At 43.0% G+C, this 26,839-nt stretch overlaps 1 protein-coding gene and 1 long non-coding RNA gene across 4 annotated transcripts in view; one reads left to right on the top strand and one right to left on the bottom strand.

The window, feature by feature from the left end:
* Positions 1–247: 247 nt before the first annotated feature.
* NRSN1 (neurensin 1) lies at positions 248–20,046 on the bottom strand. Its single transcript, XM_025999308.2, has 4 exons — positions 19,893–20,046; positions 17,983–18,058; positions 10,166–10,363; positions 248–1,222 (listed from the first exon to the last, which is right to left on the bottom strand). Exons 3-4 carry the CDS (start codon positions 10,361–10,363, stop codon positions 824–826), a joined length of 597 nt encoding a protein of 198 aa, XP_025855093.1. The 5' UTR covers positions 17,983–18,058; positions 19,893–20,046; the 3' UTR covers positions 248–823.
* Positions 20,047–20,191: 145 nt separating this feature from the next.
* LOC112920502 (uncharacterized) overlaps positions 20,192–26,839 on the top strand; it is a 203,163-nt gene continuing 196,515 nt past the window's right edge. For 2 of the 3 annotated variants that reach the window (XR_011995668.1, XR_011995667.1), the window contains exon 1: positions 20,226–20,692. This is a non-coding gene — a long non-coding RNA (uncharacterized lncRNA). Of the gene's footprint in view, positions 20,693–26,839 lie in introns of all 3 variants that reach the window. The other variant, XR_011995666.1, reaches the window with a different exon arrangement.

The following is a 26,839-nucleotide window of genomic DNA, read 5'->3' on the forward strand; positions in this document are numbered from 1 at the left end:
CCCCAGGGAGACATGATGACGGCGGCAAAAGAGGAATCTTGGCCACCACATCCAGGATCTTTGTCATACAGTTGGGGAAACTGAGGCCAGGGGAGGTTAAACGAATCCCCCAGGGTCACACAGCTAGTTCATAGTCATATCTCATTCCCTGGCTTCTGGACACTGCACAGACACTCCCAATATTAATCTCTTCCCCAAGATTCTAAAATTGGCAATATTAGCTTTTTAAGTGAAAACGTTGGAAAAACCAAAACAGAACAAAACAAGATTCGTGGAGAACTCCAATAAATTTGTATCCAGTCTCAGTAACCTCAGGTGAAGATAGAGTTGAAAGACTGATGTTGGGGTCTTTGGGGTCAAAACCAAGGAGCTCGATTTTTCTACGAACACACATGACAATATCTTACACGTAGTGAGACAGGAATGGAAGGAGCACCACACAAGAGAGATCAGGAGACCAATAGGAGAAAATACAACACAGCATGTTAGCCGTTGGTCATCTGGTCTAGACTGCTGGGTGCTCTCCCCGAGGCGCGGGAAACAGCAGAGCATCACGGCGGCTGCGAGGGGAGCTCCCGAGGCACCTGCCGGCCCCCGGGCGCCCCAGGAGCGGTGCATCTGCAGGGTCTGCGCCCCGCTCCCGAGCCCCCCGAGCCCCCGAGCCCCCGAGCCCCCGAGCCCGGCCGCCCTGAGCTCACGCCCCGCGCCCACCGCCGACCCCGAGCCCCGGCCCGGCCAGCGCACGCCCTGGCCCGCATCTCAGCGCCCGCCCCGCTCCCCGTGAGCGCTGGGACCCCGGAGCGGGGCCTGGGGAGGCAGCGCTTCAGGTGGCCGACACGGGCTGGACATTCTGAACCCTGGACAGCGTGACCGGAATCTTTGTCTCCCCGGGGCCCGGAGCTTTCGTGATGGGCTGGGCGGGAGGCCTGACGCCGGCGAGGCGCTCCGTAAACCTCTGCTGGAAGAGCTTCTCTTCCTGGGAGTAGCTCCTCACGAACGCGGACATCAGAAGACACCCTGCCATGGACGTGCCCCCCAGGCAGAAGAGAACCGCCCCGGCCAGCTTGCACGCGTCCAGGGCGCCGTTAAACTGCACGGCCTGCGTGTCCACCACCACAAAGTCGGCTTCCCCGAAGGCTTCGATTTTGGGGGGCACCAGAAAGCCCACTGCCAGAACAGTCAGTCCAAGAATCACAAAGACTGTGCCCGAGATGAGTCCGACCTGGAGAGAGACACACAGGGTGGGACAGAGTGAGCACAGCTCTCCGGAGCCCTACCTGGCAAGACATGGTTTTTGGGAGAAGTTCATATTCCCATTCACCCCAAATCTGTATCAGACGCCTACATCATTTCCTAACTGTAAAAGAAGGTGGCAAGAGGAGGCCACCAGGAACGGCCGCCCTGCCTTGATTTTCCCTTTGAGCTTTCTGTTTGCACAAGCTCTGCAGCTGACCACGCCGCCTTTGGTTTAGGCGGTCTCGTTCAGGCTCTGAGGAAGAGCAAGGCCGCTCTGACATCAGGACTCGCTTGACTCTATCCACTAGGTCCTGATGCTCAGAGAAGCTGGCCTGGTGCTCGCAGGGATGCTGTGTTACTCTCCTGCTGATAGAATCTGTGACACAGAACATTAATGTCAAATGAGCTCATCCCACGCCCGTGATGAAGTGACATGAAACAAGCCCGCTTTGTCGTTGTCTAAGCACAGTGAAAACCACCTCATTGTGCAAATCACAAAATATCAAAAGCCTCCCCCCAACTCCCACCAAGTAATACGAACAACAGCTGCTTCTTTACCAATTACAGCTTTAGTCCTACCCGCATCTGCCCTCCCTGTGGGTAAGATTTCTTATTTATTTGTTATCCAATCATAGGACTGATCCTGACAATCCAGAATGAACTCTAGCTCTATAGACCCTCTGCCTGCCCAAAGCCCCCATCCCATAATACATCCTTCCTCATACTCTTACTGGAATACCCCGGGAGACCCTCTGGTGTCCCCTCTCCCACTGTGATGAGTGATAAAGTCAACTTGTCCAACATACAGGTATGTTCCTGGTGATCTGAATGGAGGATGCTGGCAATCCACATAACTACCCAAGTTACTGGGAAGGAATTGCTTAAGTTTAACGGTTCAGGAAATGTAGCCTCAAGGAAGGAAGGTCACTGGCCCAAGGACATTTGACAGTTACCAAGTTGCAGAGGCAGGGCTAGAAGCCACAGAAGGGCCCCCAGGCCATGTCCTTTCTCGGCTCACATGGAGCCACTCGGGGTTTCCTTGCGCAGGCAGATGTTGAGAAGCTCTGGGAGTGGTGGATGGGAAATGAAACTGCATTAGCTCCAGTTTGAATAAAATGTAACACATGGAAGAGAGAGAGAAGACTGTACACCCACATGGAGGAGAGAGAGAAGACTGTACACCCTTTAGTGGTTTGGAATGGACAGATTCCAGCTTCGGTTCTAGGGCTGCCAACTAGTACTTCAATCATACAAGGAAAGTTACTTAAACACTCTCATCCTTAATTTCCCCATCTATAAAATGATGAATGATAATCGGAGTTGTGGTGAAAACCAAGTGAGGCCAGGCTCAAAGGCACTCAGCCCGGAGCCTGGCTAAGCAATAGCAATAGACTGTAATAAGTAGCTATTATTACATCTATTTGAATGCACCTCTTGTGAAATTATGCCACATTGGCAACAGCATTGCAATAATCTGAGCACTTGGACTAAGGAACAGCTAATGTAGTTATTCATCTTTTAAATACATTTTTCATTTCCTCCTGTTCCTCATTGCTTCTAGCTAGCATAACAAAGTTGGAGAAAACCCAAATGGCATACCACCATTTAATTTTGAGCTTCGAATCTAAAGTATATTTATTTAACTTACTTATTAAACTTCAGGGTAATACACTAATAAAGAAGGTCTGGATAATAGAAGGAAAACATATTCACAAATTCATCAGAGAGCTAGTGTGCTATTATCTTTTGTGACCATAGCATAGCGTTTGACATGTTTTCCACTTCATCCTCACAAGCATTTTATGAAAGAGAGGTATTTTTATCCCCATTTCAGCTATAAGAGACTGAGGGACATTGGGTGGAAGAAGCATACTGCAAAGTCCTGTAGCTAGCAGGTGGTGTGAGCGGGCTCTAACCCAGGTCTGTGTGACTTCCAAGCCTCACACTCCACTTTTATTCTCCTGTGGTACTTCACCAATTACTATTTTGCATATTACCTGCTATTATTTTTATTTTTAATTGCCACAGAGTTTTAGTCACCAATATGGACACATTTCCATTATGTAATATTGTAAAGAAATTGAAAAAACAGAGCCAATATCATGTCTTCTGAAAGAACAAACTAGACTATTCTACATAAGATCTAAATACTATAGGAAAAATTAGGTTGTTAAATATAACATTTTGGATGGCTTTCTAGATTTTTCTAAAAATAGTGACAACTTCACCTCCAAAGACCAACCATTATTTGTAACTTAAAAATGAGTCACATTGGAAAATTCTGAATGCACAAGCTAAATTAACATAAATATCCATGGTGACATGCCTCGCATGTCACTAAATCACCTTCCTCAAGAATTGGCACTGATTTTCAGGAATGTATCCATCTCAGTTTCTGAGGTTCTCAAGAGCAACCGAGGCCAGTGCTCTCCGACTTCTATTTCTGTCTCACTCTCCATATCCCATTCCTGTCTTACACGCCATAAATATTCCTAACTGAATAACTTGAACTGCCAGACTGCTGAATACGGAGCCAGGTGATTGATTCTCAGAGCAGCCTGCTCCTCAACTGAGCAGTGCTTTATAGATTAAAATCCACTCTTGGAATCTCACTCAGAAGCTAAAAGGCAAACTAAGCCTTGCAGATGGCAGGACTCCTGCTCACTTCAAGAACTGGAAAGTGGCTGGCCTCCCAGCGCCTCTTCCCTGTTGCATCAGAGTATCAGAAGGAGGCCTGCCATCTGTGGAGGGGAGCATGACGGTGGCGAACAGCCCACTCCTAGGACACAGAAGGTGCCCTCATTGCAAGTCTAAAGAGGATCTCTGAGACATGTGCCCAGAGAGGACCCTAGACATCGTGGAAACACATTTGGGAGAGTATGGGAAGGTGGGAGTGGCGGGGCAGCCATGAAATCTAAAATACACTGTGTCTTAACTGAGAGTATGACAGAGGTGAGAAGGGATGTTGGGATGCATCAGCTTAACCCTGGTACCATCCTGGAGTATCAGGAGGAATAAAGATTTTGGGAGTGATGCCATTACAGAACCAGAGAAACTATCTCTGGACACAGCTCTAGGCTGAAGAGGTCCTTGATCAAAGAGAAAGGGGCTCTATTTAATAGAGAGAGTTAAAACATGCAACACAGAGGCCCTTGAAGGTCGGAGAGAGCAAGTAGCCCTGTGTGGGTGCACGCAGAGAGCGGGAAAACCACAGGGCGGGGGTCCTCTGGGGCCAGGAACAGCCTGGCGCTCCTGGTGGTGGTGGTGGTGAGGTCAGGCCACTGCTGAGACACAAGGGCCTATTTCAGCTGTGACAACCCTTAGAACAGCAGAAAGGAGCAAGAACAGCGACTTTGATGGCCTTCCTGGCTGTGGGGAGGAGGTGTGAGAATCCAGTGTCTGCTGCTGGAAAGGGGCATTGGACAAGGAGGAGGACCCCGATTCCAGAAATCTGCTGTCGCAGGCTGCCAGCCAGAGCCTGCTGTTCCTCTGACCAACATCCCCGGCATCATCTGCATGTGAGCCACTGAGGTCTAAATATACCTCTGTTTACTCCAAATAGCAGGGCTGGCAGCAGGAGCTGTCGCAGCTGTTCTGGCAGAGAGGATGTGGCAATGACTACTGGAAGCAAGAACCAGCATGGCAGGAAGGATGCTGGGGGCGCTGGCTGGAGCTGAATGTGAAAGGAACCATCTGGGTTCGAGGTCACACTCGAGGGAAGCTCAGCCAAGATGGAAGTCTGGCACTTCTTCTCCATCAGCCCCAAGGCCGCTCTGACCTTTCCTCAGCAGGACCTGGGCTCGGAGTGCTGTCACCTCCCAGCGGTGACAGCCGATTGCAACTCCTCTGGCCTGACCTGCCTGTAGGTACACTGAGCTCTACAGAGCAACCACTGATGTCCAGGTGTGATCTGAAGGGCTCGAAGATCCCTTGCCAAAGGGCATGGTGACCTGGTGCCCCACACTCAGTTTTCTACCTTATGGAGGCTCTGTCCCTCCAGCACACGAACACATTCAATTGTTTCCATCTTCAAAAGCCATTCCAGAGCCCTGTGTCTCTCTTTAGCTACTGCTTGAACCCATGCAACTCTTGAAATTCAAGCTTGGTCCCACAATTTCCCTGAAATTGGCTTCTCTGAGGTCACCAAAGACCTCCTAATTGCCAAATCTAGTATCACTGCATTTGATTATTCTGCAGTCAGGGATTCTGAGCACTTGCATCTTCTTAAAAACCCACAGTCTTGTTGTCCCTGTCACAACTTTCCTGTTTCTATAACTGCATCTTCAACAACGCACTCTCAACCTGTTTTGCCAGGTGTTCTTAAACTAATGGTGTTCCCCAGGGTTCCCCCTTGACTCATATCTCTTGTTGAAGATGATATCTCTAGGGCTGAATGTGTGACCATGGTTTCAACTCCCACCAATAAACCAGTGACTTCCAATTTCCATCTCCAGCCTGGATTTCCTTCCTGGGCTTTATCCCCGGATTTCTGACAGCTGGTAGGAGGAGCTACACAAGAACATCCCAAAAGCTCCTCAAACCGAAAATATTCAATATTCCTTGCTTGTTTCTTTCCTTCCTTCCTCCCTCCCTTCCCACTTTCTCTGTGTTCCTGCCATCCACCCATCCACTGAGCTCCTCTCATTTCTAGTATAAGACCAACTCTGTAACACCTAGCAAAACTTTGAAGAAGAATCCAAGACACAAGTTTAAACTCTGGCTTATCTCAGAGCAGACAAGAGGAGGGTGTTGGGAGTAAACAGAGGGGCTACAGAGGACACAGTCTTACCTTGTACTTGCACATTACTGTGGATCACCCTCTGAGAAGTTTCTACTATGGGAGGAGGAAGATCACTCTGAGGTGAGGAAAGCATAAATGGGGTAAGGAGATTGTTCCCATTCGTTTATACCTGCCTTCCTGAGGTGATCTGCTGCACAATCGGGTGGCAACAGCCTTAGCCAAGGTCCAGTGCAAGAGTAAGAAGAAAAGTCCCCCCGCAGCCAGTTTGATTCCTGGGCAGTGCAGTAGGTGGCAGGGGGCAGGTGGGACTGCATCACATAGACTTTTGCAGGTGGCAGGAGTTGCAGGCACTGGGGTAAAGGAGTTGTGGTTGAGGCAACCATGGGGTAGAACCTGTGAGGTACAGTGTGTGTGTGTATGTGTTTACACCTGACTGTGACACAACCTTCCCAAGAAAGCCTAGCTTTATTTCTTGCTGAGCTTTTCAAAGTCTTCTGTGATCTAGCTCTGTATTCCTTCCCCCATTCGTCTCTGGACCCCCGTCTTCCAACTTGTACTTTACCCCAGCCGTACGGAGCTATTTGCAGGCTTCTGAATATGCCATTATCTCTTCAGGATTCAGCTTCTGCAGGACTCAGTTCTGAAGGACTCAGTTTCTTCCCACCATGATGCCTATTTCCTGCTTGCTCAAGGGTAATCTCTTTGGGGACCCACTTCCTCTCCAGGCTGCTTCAGATCCTTCCTGCTCCTAAACCCCATGCTCCCACTACGGACTGTGACTACTTTTAGAGTAGTGTTTATCATTCTGGATTTGTAACTGTCTGTGAACACGTCTACTTTCCCTATTTAAGAACTCCTTCAGGTCACGGCTCTATCTAACTCACAGGTGAAGAATAGCACCTTATTCACAAACAATTCCCAGAGCCTCCCACATAACCTTGAACACAGCAGACATACAAACATTTGTAGAAAGAAAGAATGAATAGCATTGTGAGACACAGGTTATATCACATGACAGGGCAAAGATTCTAACTCAGGCTCATTTGATTCCTATCTCCATTCTCGTTAAGTCCATCCATGCTGCTGGTTGCTAAGGAGCCCGCTCCATGGCAGAGTCCGCGGAAGTACCTGGGTAGAGTCCCTCAAGAGAAACCAACGCCACCTTAGTACCACTTTACTCGGAATGGGGAGAGGGCAAGCCCATGAAAACACCTACAGATGCAGTTTGAAATGAAAGAAAAAAAAAACCATAAAAAAAGAATCATAGTTAGAAACACGTGCACAATCACTGCCTTACTCTATATTGATACCAAGCATTTCATAAACCCACTGGCATGAATTCACTTGTACTTCCTATAAAGAACATGAGGAACAGTGAGTTTATTCCCTTGGTAGAGGTGAGGCCTCTAAGAAGTGAATTCTTAGATGATTCAGGTTGACTATAAGCCTCTGAATGCCCAGTCTCATGTTTTGTGGTTAGGTTCTGAGTTTAAGATTTGGATTTCGCTGGAATATAAACTCTGTGAGGCCATGAACTGGAGCCTGTTTTAAGTCTCTGAAGTAGGTCCAGCATAGCAGCAGGGTGGGTGGCGGGTGTTGTGGGGAGGGGGGGACTTTTGAATCTTGTTTGTGTAAAATAGAAGTGAAAATTCTGAATTCTGAAATCTGAATTCTGGGGTTGGTAATCTACTGTGAGTTCTTTATTTTGAATCCATCCCTATAGGTTATTTGATGGATTTATAGCTTCTCAAGTCACATAACTGGTAGTGCCTTGGAACCACGTGAATGGTTTCAATATTCTGTATGACAGTGGCATTTCAGACTCTTGGCACAACAGATCCTGTCAGGCAAATATTTGTTTTTTTTGACACATGGGGAAGCAACTACCCACTTAACTGGGTAAATACAAGATGTGTCAAGCTTGGCTATGCATTTAATTGGTTCAGGCCAGTAAGGATTCATCAGAGATGACATTTCTACAGGGCAAGGATGTTGGCTCAACCAATTTTAATACAGAGTACATGACACTTGTAAGATACTGAATTAACACAGGTCTTGGGTAATCCATGTTAACAACTGTGTTACCCACTGCTTTATGTATTAACTAGGTTTCATGTTTTATTTCCACTTCAGGACCCAATGTTTCATATGGCATCTGATAGATAGTAGGAGCTAATATGCCAAATGCTTGAGTGCATACCAGACATCTTTTTAATTCTTACAATTTTACCTGGTAGGTACGATAAGCATCACCATTGGGCCCCACTATGATCAATTAACTTGCCCAAAGGTACAGTGCTTTAAATGGAAGAGCTGAGGTTTGAACCCATGTAATCTGAGGACAGAGGCCAGGCTCATAAACATTACACAACATTGCTTCTTGTTAAACTACATTGCTAGTAAATTGTAAGTTTATGTCAACATCAATGTTAAACATTCTGGGATCTTTTGGGAGAAGACTGGGAATGACTGGGATCCCAGAGCTGGAGGGGACTGGAGCCCCCTCCAAAGGTTGTACTTCTCATCATTCCTCCCTAAATCCTCACTCTGTTCTTGATTTCTGAATGTTCAGATGTCCTGATGCCTCTTCTATGTCCATACTCTCTTCTTGGATCATTTTATCTAGTCCAGTTCCTCATATATTCTGTATATGAGAGACTCCCAATCCATGAGCTGCATTTAAATTACCACTAGAGATCCCCACTCACATGTCTAATAGGCATCTGTAGCAAAACATGGCCAAACTCAAACTCTTGATTCCTCACCACTCTCACTGCTCTCCCAGTGTTCACCATCCCAGAAAATTATGACATCACTCAGTAAATAGCTTGGGTCACAAGCCTTAGAGGCGTACCTGACTCTTCTATCTCTCATGTGTACTTCATTAGCACATCCTGACAGCTTGGTCTTCAAACTTTATGCTACGTCAGATTACTTCTCACCATCTCTACCAACACCACCTAATCCAAGCCATCATTACCTCTTGCCTGGGTTCATTCAGACCCTCCCAAATAATCTGGCTGCCTCTACCCTTGTCCTCTATAATCTGTTTTCCATACTGTAGTCAGAATGATCTTGTTAAAATCGTAGTCAGATCATGGCACTCTTCTGCAAAAGACATTCAGGTGGCTTCCCATATCTCTCAACATAAAAGCCAGTGTCCTCATTATCATCTACAAGGCTCTACATAAATCATGTGTCCTGTTATTTTTCTGGATCCATCACCTGTCCTTTTTCCCACTCTTATTCTATGTCAAAAAGACTGGAACTCTTGCTATTTTTCAAGCACGCCAAATTTGTTCCCATTTCACCATTTGGACTTGGTATTTCCCAGCCCAGAAGGACCTTTAGCTAGGTAATCTTATGGTCTGCTTCCTCAGCTCATCCTGGTGCTTGCTCAAATGTCATCTCCTTTGAAGGGGTGTCTATAAACAGCACACTAAATACCAGGCCTCCATCACTCCCTACCCTCTTGTCCTCATTCGTTTCTCTTCACAGCACACGCCACTACCAGTCGTTCTGTTATTTGTTTATGGTTTATTTTCCATGATAGGTTGCAAGTTCCAAGAAGGCAAGGGATTTTCCTTTTCTGTTTACCACTTTAATTTCTAGCACTTTGCAACTTCTTGGCACATAGTAGGTGCTCACTAATTATATGCTGAATGACTGAATATATTGTCTAATGAGGTGCCTTCAGGTGAAGAAGCTGAAGCTCACAGAGCCTCATGATCACATCTGGTAGAGGTAGAACTGGCACACTGACCATTGTATTATGTCTCAGCATCAATCTCTCTCAATAGCCAATGATTTCTTCTTAATAATTGTTGTAATCTGTCAAATGATACTTACCAAGCCTATAAGGGAGGCTAGAAGCATAATGTTTGCCTATGGGTGGCTTCACAGCTGGTGAATTTAGTGGCACATCAATCACAGTAGCAAAAATAATAATTAATGATGACACTTATACCTATCTGTGTTTAACCTGCAAATCAACAATTTTACTGTGTTCAGGGGCTTTCTTCAGCCCAAGGCTTCTATTCTCCTTTCCTAAGGGAAGAAAAACCACTTAGTGTTACCAAGACTGATGCACACAGAGAGGACCAAACCCCTCAGTTCTTCATAGCTACAGGGTTTACCATTTCCAATAACGTTTTCATCTCTTGACTCACACAATTGTTCTTTGCTTACCTTCCAGAATACTGAGCTCCACCTATTAGGGGATCTCTGGATCTGGAAATCATCCTCATACTCCCAGATTGAGGTGGTACAGTCCTCATAAAACTGGTGCAGGTAGGACCGGACTCCATAGCGCTGGTAGTTACCCTCAGTAGCAGTCTGTGCCTGCTTGGACCGACAGATGTTGCTGCAAGAACTCATCCTTCGCATCTAGAATGACAACATCCACAGGCATCAGCCCCATGAGCACTGGCTTCAGGATTAAGAGGTGAGGACCAGGCTGAGTAATGTTAGTCTATTTGAACAATTCTCTTTTCTTAAGAGAAGAGACAATTTTAAAGAGCTCTGCTTTTCTACTTAATGCAAAATTACCCCCAAACACTCAGTGACTAGAAGCTGGTTCTCCATAAATGAGACATAACAGCACAGCTCATTTAAATTATGCAAATATTTCAGCAAGAACCACATGAAAAATGGCAATAGAAAAGCGCATATTTTCATTGTCTTGACAAGGAATCTTTAATCACTTAGAATCCAGTAGTCTTTACACTTACATGTTAAAGAATTAGCCAGGTACTCTCACTTGCTACATATGGAATTTGTCTTGGATTGTCCTCTTGGATGCTTAACCATGTTCCCTTGTGGAGAATACATGGTGTTACTCTTTAGCAGTTTGCAATTTAGCTTTCAGATCTCATGGATCTTGCTCTAACATTTTAGCTAAATGTCACATTGTACAGAAGCTGTATTTGAAGGCTGCTGAGCAACTTACGCTTCATGCTTTATTAATCACAAATGGCTCAGCCAATAATTTACACCTCACCAACCCTAACACTAGATATCTCAGTCATTATTTGTGGATACATGTGTCCATGTGGGATGATAGAACACAGTGAAGAGGGTAAACCTAGCCTTTCATTACATTGCATGAAGCGTCCACTATACACAAGAGGCCAGAGAATTGTTAAATGAAACTATGCTCTAGGTGGGCTCTTTGAGACTCTGTCTTCTTAAGATGGAAATTTCTACTTGATTTAACCTAATCAATATCTTTTAGAGAAAAGCATTTGGTTATTAATTCACATAAAAAAAAAGGAATTGCTGACAGACAGCAATTTTGGTGAGTAAGGAAGCTTTTAGTAATTCTCTGGTGTTTGGTTTTCTTATCTCCATATAAGCAGATAAATATGTAGCTGAAACGTGAAATACTTTTTTAGATTTTCTAGTTATCCTCCAGATGGGTTTCCCTGTATGGACATAGTCTCAAAATGACAAAGCAAGAAACAATGTAGAAGGATATTTTCCCATTGAACCAAGTTCTCTCAGGGCTTGTCCTGTAATCCAGACTAAAAGAAGACATATAAAATGTTTCCAATTACTTATCAAGAAACCACATAGTGAAGTTTATCTACCTACAAGGAAAAAATTAATCTAAGCTTCCAGCAAGGGTCCCTGTGTGGGCACTTAGTTTGGTTGGATAAAATTATGGGGCTAGGGGTACCTGGGCATCAGTGGTTAAGCGTCTGCCTTTGGCTCGGGTCATGATTCTGGGGGTCCTGGGATAAAGTCCCGCATCAGGAGCCTGCTTTTCCCTCAGCCTATGTCTCTGCCTCTCTTTCTGGGTCTCTCATGAATAAATAAAAAATAATATGAGGCTTAAATCAAAATTGAAGTTAGCATTGTCCTGTCCCATGGCCACAAAGTGAATCCATAAAATTATCTTGTAATGTGTGCTCTTAGCCAAAAATGGGTTCTGGTTAGAAAATGCAGTCAAATTCAGGAAAAAAAAAAATATGGCCCCGATCTTAGAAAAAATGATGCAAATAGGTGCTACCAATGGTGACCAATACTCACATCTTTTTAAGTGTTGGTCAGTATTAAGCTTAGTGTCTCTCTGCCTGTTTCAGACATGGCAGCCAGGAGACATCACCCAGGAAGAGAGAGCAGGGGAGACAATTAAAAACTTCTTTTTCTTCTTCTTTTTCTTCTTCTTCTTCTTCTTTTTTCTTTTTTACTTTTAAACATTTCAGAAGGATATTATTTCATAAAGTATAAAGATTTTAGAATGTACGCTGTCTGGAGCAGCAAAGTCTGTTGCATCTAATGCTTTTTTTAGCATAATTTTCATATGTTAAGTGTTAGGATGATCTCTTTAGTACCTTTAATTTAATGCCTTACAATGAAGATGATAAATAAGGGTCTATTAGTAATGATACATAAGTAGACTAATTTAATTTTTTAAAAGATTTTTTATTTATTCATTTGAGAGAGAGAGAGAACATGAGCATGAGCGGGGAGGGGGTCAGAGGGAGAAGCAGACTCCCTACTGAGCAGGAAGCCTGGCACAGGGCTCCATCCCAGGACCCTGAGCTGAAGGCAGATGCTTAACTGACTGAGCCACACAGGCACCCCCATAAGTAGAATAGTTTTATTTTATTTATTCTTTTAAAGATTTTTATTTATTTATTCATGAGAGACACAGAGAAAGAGGCAGAGACATAAGCAGACTCCCTGTGGGGAGCCCGATGTGGGACTCGATTCCAAGACCCTGGGATCATGACCTGAGCCCGGGATCATGACCTGAGCCAAAGGCAGATGCTCAACAACTAAGCCACCCAGGCGCCCCTAAAGGCACTTTTAAAAAAAGACATTCTAATAAAATTTTGATCAAGGGGAGAAGGGATTAGTATTTTACTAATTCTGCTTTGTCACTGAACAAACTAGGCGCAGAAAAGTCATCTGCTAAAGGTTATATCATGAGTCAGGGACCAGATGAAAGATGACAATACAGAAAGCAGGAGTATGGACTGAATTACATACTTGTATAATCAGACCAACTGATCCAAATATGTATTTTCAGGTTTTCTATAAAACATCAGAGACTTTAACATGGAGAAAGGACAAAAATAGGACAGGAGCAAAAAGAAATTCCTCATAGCAACAGTATGAGTTATTTTGCTTCGATGCCAAAGTCACGTTTGCTCAGGGGTAGAGCTGTGATGTAGAGCTGGATGGTGTGACATATTGTAGTCCCTCCCCACACTGCTGGTTTCTGGCACACAAGGTCGAGTGTTCCTGCTTTATAGGATGGGACTCAGTAGTCCAACTTGGTTAAATAAAATATGGGTCAAATCATAGGGATAGAAAGTGTTTTAAAACAAATGTTTTTGAGCTTGACTGATGGGAGGCCCTACTCTAAGTCAGAATAAATTTTTAGTGATGTTGGATATGTGCCAGGAAAGGAATCCCACTGAGCCTTATTTTCTTCTCTAGGCATATGAAGCACGAGAACACACCCACTGTGCTAACCACCCAGGGAAGAGAATGGGTTCTAATCCTAGCTCTTGACCTACAACATTTTGGTCATGACATTGCAGGTAAACTCATTAACCTCCTTGGCCTTTGGTTTTATCATCCTTAAAATAAGATGTTGGGCCATATTGCCTTGAATTTCTTCCAGATACAATTTTTCAGGAATCTTTGGCCATGAATTTACAAAACAAGTCAATAATTTTGTTGTATAAACAACTGGGTTTACTGATTTCCCATCTCCTCTCATACTTTCATTGATTGATTGTCAGATTCTTTATCATCATCGTATACATGAAGCTTCAGTTTAAAAGAGCACATAAGCTACTAGTTAGGTCAGTTACTTGGTATTAAGTAGACTAAATAGTTGTGAATTGTTTATTTGTTTAATAACTTAATTCAGGATTGTATACATTGCTTAAATAGCACAAGTGTATCTCAGATTTTGTAAGTTTGGTTCCAGACCTCAGCAATAAAGCAAATATATAAAACAAGTTTAAATAAACTTTTTGGTTTCCCAGTGCATATAAATGTTATTTATACACTATACTGTAGTCTACTAAGGGTGTAATAGCATTATGTCTATTAATTTTAAAAAATGCTTTATTGCTGAAAAATGTTAACCATCATCTGAACTTGCAGCAAGCCATAATCTTTTTGCTGGTGGAGGGTCTCTGCCTCAACGTTGATGGCTGCTGACTGATCAGGGTGGTGGTTGCTTAAAGGTGGGCATGGCTATGGCAATATCTTAAAATAAGACAACAATAAAGTTTGCTACATCAACTGACCCTTCCTTTCACTCGAACTCCTAATGGCCACCATAGAGGTATTGATTGTCCTAATTTCAATATTGTTGTGTCTCAGGGAACAGGGGGCCCAAAGGAGAGGGAGAGAGACAGAGGAATGGCTGGTTAACAGAGCAGTTAGAACACATACATTTATCGATTCAGTTTCTTATTTTATATGGGTGTAGGTCTCAGTCCCCCAAAACAATCACAATAGTAACATCAAAGATCACTGGTTACAGATTGCTGTAACAAATATAGCAATAATGAAAAAGATTGAAATATTGTAGGAATTACCACAATGGGACACAGAGACATGAAGAGAACAAATGCTGTTGGAAAAATGATGCTGCTAGTCTTATTTGATGCAGGGTCGCCAAATTACAAACCCTCAATTTGTAAAAAACATTATCTGTGATGCATAGTAAAGTGCAATAATATGACGTATGCCTGCAGTCCCTGGGGGTCTTAGAGGTTTCATACATCTTTCCATATATCTAACTAATTGGATTCATTCTTTGAGGAGAATGATCATTAGAAAGGAGTTTTAAAATATAGCATGTTAGGGGATCCCTCGGTAGCTCAGCGGTTGAGCATCTGCCTTTGGCTCAGGGCATAATCCTGGAGTCCTGGGATCGAGTCCCACATTGGGCTTCAGGCTTCCTGCATGGAGCCTCCTTCTCCCTCTGCCTATGTCTCTGTCTCTCTCTCTCTGTGTCTCTCATGAATAAATAAATAAAATCTTTAAAAATAAAAAAAAATATATAGCATGTTACCATGACAATTTTACACCTACAAAAACTCAACAGAATTATAATTCCTCATAGGGAAGCCCGTAACTTTTTGTCTCAATATAGAAATGTTATAGTTATTTAGAATCTACCTGGTTGATTGATACCTCCAATATTATGAAGAGGATACACAATGCCACTTCATAAAGTCACTTTAAAAGCTGGGCAATTATTATAAAATAAAAAGGAATGACAAGAAATGGAAGATATGTACAAAGGCTTTTCAGCTTGGCTCAGCATTTACCTAATAAGCAATGTTTCATGAGAAATCTGGTGTTTGTATTTGAATAGCTATAGCTATAGTAGCAGCTACAAAAACAATAATGTTCTATCTATGACTCTTATTAAGTGATGGATTCTAGAGATGGCTTTGCTTTAGATAAAGCCTTAACATTCCAGAAAGTGCATGAAAGGGGGGGGGGGTGAGTGAAAATATTTTCTAGTCTTGTACTTAAATGAGTCCATGTGAGTATTCCTTTTATAAACACCCCAGCTCAGGTTTGATGTTGTGTTCTTGCTGCCAGTATGGCCATCATGATGGAGCATGAGCAACATTAACATCTGGCTGTTTGGTCCTCTCTAAAAAGGGAGTTATTTTCATTCTCTCTGAAGGACATTCTAGGTGCTAATTAGTGAGGATCTGTCCATGGTTCTCTTCTTTTTATAATAATGTCTATGGTATCTATCTCCATTGCATGCATGTTTATACATTTAGATGGATATTCAACTCTTGGCAGCACAGCACACCTGTCATGTCCCAGAGACCAACTAGAAGAGAAAATCATTCCTTAACTCCTTTCCCAAACTCTTCTGGGAGGCTTCCTATAATTAGCATGTTCAATGTCAGCACTCAATCACTCTCTATCCTCTTGTTCAAATTTGTATCTTTTTATAGTGCTTGTTACCATCTGATGCTCTGTTATGTGGTTTATTTGCTTATGGTCTGACAGCCTATGTAGTGATGGACTGTAAGCTTCATGAGGGCAAGTGCTTTTTCTCTCCTATTGACAAGCACTTTGAAACTTCTTGGCACAAAGCTCTACATTGGCTGGTGTGGATGATGGCCTGAGTTGTCCTTCCTTTTTCATTCCTCCCTTCCTTCCTTGTTTTTACAGCACTAATTATGCACCAGATTATGTGAGATAATAAAGATGAGTGGAGCTCAGTCTGCTCTCAGTGGATACTTAGATTCGAAGGAGAAACACTTCTCGGAGCAAGAAGTACAACAAAATGGGCACCAAAAGCAGGTGTTTGCTGGAGTGCCTGGGTGGCTCAGTTAGTTGAGTGTCTGACTCTTGATTTGGGCTCAAGTCATGATCTCAGGGCCATGGGATCTAGCCCTGCAACAGGCTCTATACTCAGCAGAGAGTCTGCTTGAGATTCTCTCTCAGCCCCTCCCTCTGCTTGTGCATGTGCTCTCTCAAATAAAAATAAACAAATCTTTTTTTTTTTTTTTAAACAAATCTTAAAAAAAAAAAAAAAACCCAAGTATATGCTGCTGGAAAAAATGAAAATGCTGAGAATCCCTTGAACAATTTCTCTTAAAAATTTTTTAATTTAAATTCAATTTAGTTAGCAGATACTATATTATTAGTTTCAGGGATAGAATTTAGTGATTCATCCGTTGCATATAATACCCACTGCTCATTACATCACATCCCCTTCTTTACGCCTATCACCCAGTTACCCCATCCCTCCACCCCCTACAGCGACCATCAATTTGTTTCCTAGAGTTAAGAGTCTCTTATGTTTTGTCTCTCTGTGATTTCATCTTATTTTATTTTTACCTCTTTTCCTCTATGAACAATTCCTCTTTAAGGAAAACCCATATGTGTATTATTATGATCTCTATGTGTACCAATATGCTATAGTATCAATTTGTTGGAAATTTGAATTTCAGTCAAATAAATGCAATTACTTTTTATTTTACTTGAAAAATGTTCATTGTCATGAAAACAGAAATAAATATGCCTCACAAAACTCCAAGAACACCACAGACTCTATATTATTTGTCTTCATGAGAGAAGAGAGACAGAAAATTGAGGCACAAAAAAGATTAGTATTTTCCCATGGCTCCATGTGTGAGTCATTTGTGAGGCCAGGCACAGGCCCTGTTCTGTTTATTCTCTTTGAAATATCATTCAATTTTTCATACTGCTTTTCTTTCCCATAACATCATTCTGAGATAATGAGAGTGAAGTCCCCATTAGAGCCACTTTTCCACAGAGCCAGTGCTGCAGGGTATAGGCACAGAGCTGCTTTAGACCATTTATCCAACACCAAACCAAAAGGTCAATTTGCTTAAAGGACTCAGTCTCAGTGTGGAAGCAGGAAGGCATGAAAGTCTGCTAACAGCTTTTTCATTTTTAAATCAGGCATTCTAGAATTGTATAAGCATGACCTTAAAACTTGAAAATGTGTTTCTAACAAAAGATCATTTCAGAAATATTTTCTTTCCTTGGAAGTGTGGTAGAGATTGTAGCTCTATATTATGACTTTGTAATACCTTATAAGTCAGTAGGTATGTGGCCACTTTTATAATTTTTTTAAAGGTTTAGTTATTTGTTTTAGAAAGAGAGAGAGAAAATGAGCAGGAGGGGCAGAGGGAGAAGGAGAGAGAATCTCAAGCAGAGTCTGTGCCAAGCATGAAGCTGAACACAGGGTTCAGTCTTATGACCCAGAGATCATGACCTGAGCTAAAACCACGAGTCAGCCACCCAACCAACTCTGCCACCCAGGTGCCCCCACTTTTATAATTTTTTAAAAAGGAGTAATGATACGCAATTATCTTATTACTTTTTCAAGATATGTTTTTAACTGAGGTATACAAGGTTCAAAACCAAAATGAGAAGAGAAAAAGAACCCATATTCTCTTTAAACCTCCTCTTTATATGCAAATCACAAGGTGCTTATGAATTCACATGTGACAAGGATGGAGTCTTACTTTTGAAGTCTTCCTCTTTCTCTTCTCCTTGTTTAGCCTTTGACCTTTCTTTTCAATGGCACATCATCCTTCAAATCTATTTAAGAAAAAAAAAATCTCTGCAGAACGTGATACAGATAAAAATCTAAATTCCATAGGCCATTCTTGTGGCTGTAAAGAGTCATTTTAATGTTGACATAAACATTGACAAAGGACTTCTTGTTGAAGAGCAGGGAGATGTTTGTTTTTAACAAAAGTATGTGTCTTTCATAACTTTTTAATGGGCTCTCATGAGACTTTATAGGGTAAACGGTTGGGGTTTATAAACTATAACACACTATGCAAACCATATTCTTATTTTGATATGGTTATATGCCATGTAGTCAGTAATACAACTAGACTAATACATCTGTATTTTAAAAATTCTAAATAAAAAGTTTATTTGCTCTCTAGACACTCTAGAATTGATTTATTTGGTGCCTCTTCTATTACATTGTAAAATAAATTAATCTTATAGCCATTGTATTTTCTGATCTGTTTACAAGCATTTAGACTTATTAAGTTTCTTTAGATGATTTACTCATTGGGTTGATTTTTTTTACTTCTATATCCATTTCTTCCTATCGTGATCATTTTACTTTCCATCTGCCTAAGAAAAGCAGGTGCCCATGCAAAATTTAATTAAAAAGCCACTGCCTGCTATAGAGCTACTGGCTTCCTACATTACTCTAGTCATGTGAAATAAAATAATAGCTGGGGGATATTTTTCAAGAGGTCACTAAAGATTCTTTCTGATGAGCAGCTCCTCATCCATTGGAAGAGAACCTCAAAGACTTGAGTGAACAAGCCTAGTTGATGCCTGACAAACTGTTTCCAGTATTTTCCAGTTTCAGTCTATATGAACCATAGTCAAATGTTCTTCAAGACTCATTTCTTTGCCCTAAAATTTTATTTTGCAGATGTTATGTGTGCAGATTTGGGTGGTGGTGGTGGTGGGGGGCGCAAATTTTATTAGGGTCCTGGATCTGGATAAGCAAAGAAAACAAGTGTAGCCCCCCTTCCCCCATCTCTCTCAACTAAATGTCCTTCCTTTTTGTGTTCTCTGAAGGAAATGACTGCACACATGCCCTTCACCGAAGGCTGGGCTGGGCTGGGCTGGGCTGGGCGGGCTGGGCGGGCTGGACTGGGCTGGGCTGGGCTGGGCTGGGCTGGGCGGGCTGGGCTGGGCTGGGCTGGGCGGGCTGGGCGGGCTGGGCGGGCTGGGCTGGGCTGGGCGGGCTGGGCGGGCTGGGCTGGAGCCCGGGGAGCTCTCCAAGGTGCTGAAAGCATTTCTGCTACAGAGCCAGGAACCAATTAAGTAAACACCAGCTGCTGTTTAACCCCAGCTCAGTTTTCTTTGAGGTCATCAGCTTTGGTCTGACCCCCACCCAACGCCTCTTTCTAACAATACAAAGAAGTAGGTCTTGAGATAATAGCAAAGCACTCAAGTATCTTTGAATATGGCAAAGGAATGGGAGGGCAAGGGGGGGCCGGTGAAATTCAGCTTAGAGAACAAATCCAACCAGCTTTGCAAACTCCAAATACGTCTATTTGACTCTTACCTAATATAGAACTTTTCTAGCCTCCCGGGAAAGAAACTCTTCAGTTTTCCCTGTACACCTCCCAAATTCTTACGTAACACAAACCACAAATCACCAAAGCATGGAGCTGGCTTCCCATAATCTGTATGGGTTCGCGGATTTTAATATGCATGAAATTTGCAGAGATTTGCGCGTCTATAATAGACGCGAATGAGTAAGGGGTGTGTGTGCGTGTGACACAGATGCGGAAAAACAGAATATGAAGATCTGTGCGTGAGGGGGGAGGAATGAGAGAAGGGGAGGAGAGGGAGGGCCGGGAAAGACCCCCGGAGCGGCTCCGCACGGCTTTACCTGCCGCCTCGATCCCCGACCCGTGGAGCAAGTGCAGCCGCCTAGCCGCAGATCTCTCGCAGGGGTCCCATCGCCGCCGCCGCCGCCGCCGCCGCCGCCGCCGCCGCCGCCGCCGCCGCCGCCTCGGCTCCCGCCCCGCGGAGCTCAGCCCGCGCGTGATTGACAGCTGGGCGGCGCGCGCGAGGCCGGCGCCGGGAGGGCCACGTGCGTCCGCGGGGCGCGGGGGCGGGGCGGGGGCGGGGCGGGGGCGGGGCCTCGCCGGGAGCCTGCGCGGACCGGGTGCCCGCCTGGCGGCGCGGGGGTTGCAGGGCGGGGCGGGGCGGCGCCGGGTCCGTGCTCCGGCGGTGCTGGCGGTCTCCGTCCTGCCTGTGCGGTGCCAGGCCACAGCAGGTGCGCTCCACCGCATCTCTCAGGTGGAGAGGGCCGGCAGGCCTGAGATGAGCTGCTTCTTGCACCACCGCGCCATTTGGGATACAGTTAGGGGTATGCAGAGGCGTCTCCTCCGGACCTAGAGTTTTGTCCTTGATCAGAGTCGAGGTGAGGAGCTCCGCTGGGGGGGCAGAGCTCTGAGCTGTTGAAAGAACCTTCTCGTCCTGGCACTTTGAGTCCCTCACCTGGCCCCTGACCCCAAGGTCAGGGACTCCCCCTGGGCCAGATGGAAGAGAGTGAATTCAGGGATGATACTCAAGAAAAAAACACACTAGAAATTGCCTGTGAACATCTCAGAAAAACGTGTGTAGGTGTGGGCAGGTTAGCACGAAAGTACAGTGACTCCTGCTCCGGGAGACTGCAGACCACTGGTAAGTGGCATTTAATGGAAATGATTGCTAAAATCGTTAATAGTTGCCCAGCCATTCTACACATAGAATAACAACACCTCAGTTTACGTGGAACTTAACTATGTGCCAGGCAGGCATTGCTTTAGGCTCATCAGGTATATATTAATTATAAACACACTAAATCGTTAAATCCTCACATCAGCTCTGTGTGTGTGTGGAGGGGATTCTTCATTATCCCAATTTTGCAGATAAGGAGGCCGAGGTATGGAGAGAAGTGGCTTGTGCTCACAATGACACAGATTCAACAAATACTTGTCACACTACTGAATGGGAGAGGACTGGAATATATAGATTTACCTCCTGGACAGGATGTAGGATATAAGTGATATTTTGCCTGAAAAACACTAAGAAGCGACTATTTTTATTAAACAGGAGACAGACCAAAGCAAATGCTGAGAAAACGCTTCCAGGGGAAGGAACCACAGGGATGGCTGTGTGTCCTGGGTTCTTTTGGTTCTCAGCTCTTGTCCCAAGTTTCAACACTACTTTTCAACCCTATTGAAACTTGTAGGTGCCACTTAGTTCTTTCTCCCTTCCCAGTCTTCAAGAAGTACATCTTTAAGGAGTTTTGACATGTTGCTTGTTTTTCTCATATTCAGTGAGAAGATCTGGGGAACGTTTATTTAATCTTAGATTGTAACTTGGCTGCTGTGTTTTCCATCTTTGAAAGTCAAGAAGAATCACACATGCAAAGAATCCAGCAGCTCTCAGTGATATTTCTATCAGAGGTGAGGCTTTGGAAGGGCACAGCTGACTTCCAGTTGCCTACCATGTTGGTTTCTGCTATGTGTCCTGGTCTCTTGAACAATGCGTGGAGAATCTACCATCCATTAGACTCCAGAGAGGTAGTCTCAATAGGGCTTGGAATTGAACAGACCTGGGAATTGAACAGAATCCTGAATTTGCCAACTCCTGCTATTAAACCTGGTCAGATTGCTTCATCACCGTATTCTCATCTATAAAATGGTTGTAGTAACATCTATTTCACATGTTAGGAGAATGAAATGAAATTCTATTTATAAAGCATTTTTCACAATGCCTGATACATAGTAAGTACTCAGTAAATTATGGTGGTGATGATGATGGTGGTGGTGGTGATGATCTAGCTGAATGTTTTTGGGAGCTTATGAATATTTTCAGCTGGGAGTCTCAAGTCTTCTCAATTTCCCAAGCATTCTCCATTTGCTTCTTATCTTCCTTCACCAGGTCTATTTCCCACCTATGCTATCTCTGGCCCCTTGGTGGATGTTTCTGATTAGGTGGCATGGTGTAGGGGTCTCTGTGGGATCCAGGAGCCCAAGGGCCAACACAGGTCTTCCAAGTTCCTCTAGCACATCTGCCTTTGGTTCATTGTCTGTCTGAAGTAACTTGAGATAAGATGATTTATACATTTCAAAATGCCCTTAAAATGTGAATTATCACTACTGTCTTTCTCAAGACCATAGTTTTTATTTATTAGTTCTGCAAACAAGAGAACAAAGATGATCATTTCGAGGCAACCAAGTTTTCACTTAGAACATACTACCCAATTTCCCTGGGTTATATTACTTAAAAACATTTACCAGTGAGTGTCTTTTTAAATTAATTATTCAACACACATTTATGGAATGTCTGCCATTCGGAGCACAGAGGGTGAGATGCAGACAGAAGCATTATGGAAAGTCACAGGGAAAAGGAGTCAGGAGAGGTCATAGATGCTGGAGTTGTTTTACAGAGGAATGCTACAATTAGGTCTTAACCTGCCTTTGTGGATCTTTTGTGATTCCCTTTTAAGTTCATTTCCCATCACACTCAATGTATTCAGTGTTCTGTAAACACAGCTTGCACATTCTTCCTTCCCTTTATTTCCTTTGGTGGACCTTTGTGCTTCTTCTTCCATATCTGTGTCTGCATTCTTTGAGTCCAAACATGACCACCACCTTTTCAATTAAGCCTTCTTTGATATCCTTGAATAGAGGTCATTGTTCATTATTTTGAACCCATACAGCATCTAATCTTACCTGTCTTATGGTGCCACTACTTTTTTTTTTTTTTGGCCTTCTGTTGGCATTATTTATATGTTTATTCGCTCTCCAGGCTTGTAAACATCATGAAGGAAGGATCTACCCACAATTGGCTTTGAATTCTGCACAATGACTAGTATATCACTTTGTATCAAGTAAGTACTTGTTTTTGGTAAATGAATAAATCAGTGAATGAATGATGTGGATCTGGAGATGAGCCTTGACAAGTGGATGAGATTTGGATAAAATGAGGAGAGAAGAAGAGAGTATTATGACAGGCATAGGGGTGAAAAGCAACAAGAGTCAGGCTGCAGTCTCGGTTCTCAGATTTGTTCCCAGAATCCAGGATCTGTAAGACAGGGAGAGGACAGTGATGGAGAAGGGGCTTCATGTAATCAATTCCCTCATTGATGAGAGCCTTGCACTGCTGGACACTTGCGTGGCCTCCCTTGCTCCTGGGGTGACTGCAGCCTGTCCAAGCTGAGGCCTCGGTGTTCTGGTGTTCTGTACCAGAATTACTATGCTCTCTGTGTTCCCGGACAGAACAGATGTCTGTCTGCTTTTTTCTGTTTAATGATGATGGCAGGTTCCCAATGATCAAGATCCAATTTCAGATCTTCTGAAATGCCGTGGCTGAGAAATCCTGTTTAGCCCAATTCTAAGACCCACGCTCCTTCATAGGAATCTTTGCTTTGCAGATTCATAGAGATCGAGAGCACAGTGGGCAGGAGTGGTCTCGCTTAGCCTTGTCAGATGGAGCAGGGAATTGGAGGGCATTCCAGGCATGGTCCTATCTATGTATATTTGTTTTTCCACATTCTGTTTTCTCCAACAATAAGTAACACTAGGAATTTTGTGGATCTTGTAAACCAATTGGTACAAGAGAATATTTGATATTTGAAATAGTTTCTTAGATAGGTTTATCTTTGGAGGTGGAAATATATTAGTTGCTACTCTAGTAATAGGGAAAAAAATCAGTTAGATCCTTTCTTATAAGAGATTGATTTTAGGGGTAGAGAAAGGATACCATAGAGCTGGACTAGCAGTACATGTGTTCAGAGCCTGAAAAGCTGCCCCAAGATCTTAAGCAGTGTATTTCCATAGTGGTTTTTTTTTTTTCCTGTGTTCCTTCCCCAGAGCTTTATTGAGATATAATTGACATGTGATATTGTCAAAGTTTGAGGTATACAACACGTTGATTTATACAGTTACATCTTGTAAAATAATTACCACTAAAGCATTAACTAATACTTCCATCACTTCACATAATTACCATTTCTTTTTCTGGTGAGAACATTTAAGGTCAACTCTCTTAACAACTTTCAATATGCGTATACAATATAATATAGTATTATTAATTATAAGTATCATGATATACATTAGATCCCAGAACTTACTCATCTTATCACTGGAAGTTTTTGACTTTTGACCAACATCTTCTCATTTCCCCCACTCCCCAGCCCCTTGTGCTAAGTTATATTGAGATTCACAGATACATAGATTCTATCCTCTAGAAGTTTCTGATCTTATCTGGCCCTGGAAATAAATTCTGCACATAAATAATTGTGATACAAATATTCCAGGAGAAAAACATATAAGCTGTTGTGGGAGTTGAAAGAATTGAGAAATTGCTTCTGATTTGGGGATAAATGAAGTACATCTTAGAAGGCTTTGAAAGAAGGGTGTCCAGTGATCTGGATCTTGAAATACAAGTGAGTTTTTTAAACTTGTGACTCCAGGGAGGAAATTCAGAGATGGACTGGAAACATGCCCAGTGTGGACGGACCCCAGTAGCTCTAGAAACCAACACATTTTTACTTCTGGGTTATTGCTTTTTTCATTCTGTTTATTCCCTACCTCTCCAATTAGATTCAAAGCTTCTAAAGTATTTCTAAAGTATTTCTTGGCACATGTTGGAACGTGATAAATCTTTGGTGATCATGATGGTAGCTGCCTTCTGAAATTTTATGTTCTTCATGAAAGTGGAGACAGGAGTGTCAAGATTTAATCTAGAGTCATAGCTAATGTTTGGATGGAAAATCTTTTGTAACCAGTTGGTAGAGCTGGGGGGGGGGGGGCAGAGAGAGAGAGAGAGAGAGAGAGAGAGAGAGATACACATATTAAACATAAGGATTAAAGGTTTTAAATATGGGAATTGATTTCAAATATGTTTTGTAGTCACTACAGAGAAATCATCACTCTGGCTTCAATGTCAAGGATGAGGTTATTATTTGAGACAGACACTAATAGATAGACAAGTTAAGCATAGCAGAATGTGGATATGGATATGTAGAAGACGGTTTGTAAGTAGGACTCTACTTTGTAAGTAGATTGTTTCTTAAAAAGTGAAAACCTATTCAGGGGATCCCTGGGTGGCTCAGTGGTTTCAGCAGCTGCCTTTGGCCCAGGGTGTGATCCTGGAGTCCCAGGATCGAGTCCCACATCGGGCTCCCTGCATGGAGCCTGCTTCTCCCTCTGCCTGTGTCTCTGCCTCTCTCTCTCTCTGTGTCTCTCATGAATAAATAAAAATTTTTAAAAAAAGTAAAAACCTATTCAGTTACCTTCTTGGTAGGTCATGGCCAAGCAACTCACTGTTGCTTAGTGGATGGAAGAAGAGTATTGATTCTCTTTGTTCTAAACCCTTGTTAACCAGGCAAGCTTCTAATTTATTATGAAGGACAAGCTGGGCCACATACACATTTTTCAGGCTCACTCTTACAGCCTTAGGCAGTTTCTAAAATCAGACTTAGGTGTTCAGTTTTGAACCCTAAGAAAATCTGGCAGGACCTGAGCTTCCTTATAAGTAATTGGTTCATGTTAAAAGTTGTTGGTGATCCATAAAATTATGCCCAGTTGGCATCATGCCTGCTGGGAGGGATTTTATGTGACAGGACACAAAATTGGCTGACATGTAGGAATATTGTGATTTCAGGGGCTCTAGGGAAGATCATTGCTCAAAAAAAGTCTTTCTCCAACTTCTAATTGCAGAAATATTCCAAAGTATCCTCCTTATAATGTGTAGCTTTTTTTCATGTTAAATTCTCCAAGAGAGGTTGATAATTCTTTGTATCTATTAGTCAAGAAAGGGCCTGAGAGTATTGAAGTGAATGGCCCCAAAGTCAGCAGAACCAGAGAAGACATTTTGGTTTAAAGGAAGACAACTCCTCCACCTTTTTTTGTGGCAGATCTAATACTATCAGTACCAATAAATAGCATGCTTACTACTTTATGGTATTAATGCTCAAAATGCTTGATAATGTCCCTACCTCTTGGGGAGTAAGTAACTAAGGGTTTCCTCCATTCTAAGTTCTGTCTTACAGTATTAACCTGACAGTTTAATGAATGAATTCTTTGAGTTGTTGGAGGAGAAATGAAACATATGCTATGGCTTCTTTTTCTCAGCTTATCTGGGTTCCAGCTCTGCTGGCTGCATATACGCACCTTTAAAAAGCCCATCTAACAAAATGGCAGGCCTTGTATGAGTAGCTTCTTTCAATTCTGGAGGAATCAGTGCCAAAGGGTTCCTCTGCTTTTAATTACTTCTGTGGAGACAAGTCTTATGTATAAGCTGGGTGTTTTTCAGCAGGTGTCCAAATAGCTGGGTAGAAGACTTTGTCCTACAAAATATTCAGACAATGAACATCTAAAATCTATTTTATAATAAATAGCCACTTAATTGGGTTTTGGAAGAATAGTTAGGAAACAAGAATGTTAAGGTTTAATGGGGACATATTTTTTATATTTATAAATTTATTTTTTATTGGTGTTCAATTTGCCAACATATAGAATAACACCCAGTGCTCATCCCATCAAGTGCCCCCCTCAGTACCCATCACCCAGTCACCCCCACCCCCCGCCCACCTCCCCTTCCACCACCCCTAGTTCTTTTCCCAGAGTTAGGAGTCTCTCATGTTCTGTCTCCCTTTCTGATATTTCCCACTCATTTTTTCTCCTTTCCAATGGGGACACATTTTTAAAAGGAGGCAATCAGTGATGCCTAGAGAGATGTCTGCAAGATTTCATCACTAGTTAGAGACAAACCTTACCTAAGAACCACGATCCCTGATTCATAAGCTAGTTCTATTTCCACTGCTTGCTGGTGTGG

This window comes from Vulpes vulpes, chromosome 12 (genome assembly GCF_048418805.1).
Source record: "Vulpes vulpes isolate BD-2025 chromosome 12, VulVul3, whole genome shotgun sequence".
Classification (NCBI taxonomy): domain Eukaryota; kingdom Metazoa; phylum Chordata; class Mammalia; order Carnivora; family Canidae; genus Vulpes; species Vulpes vulpes.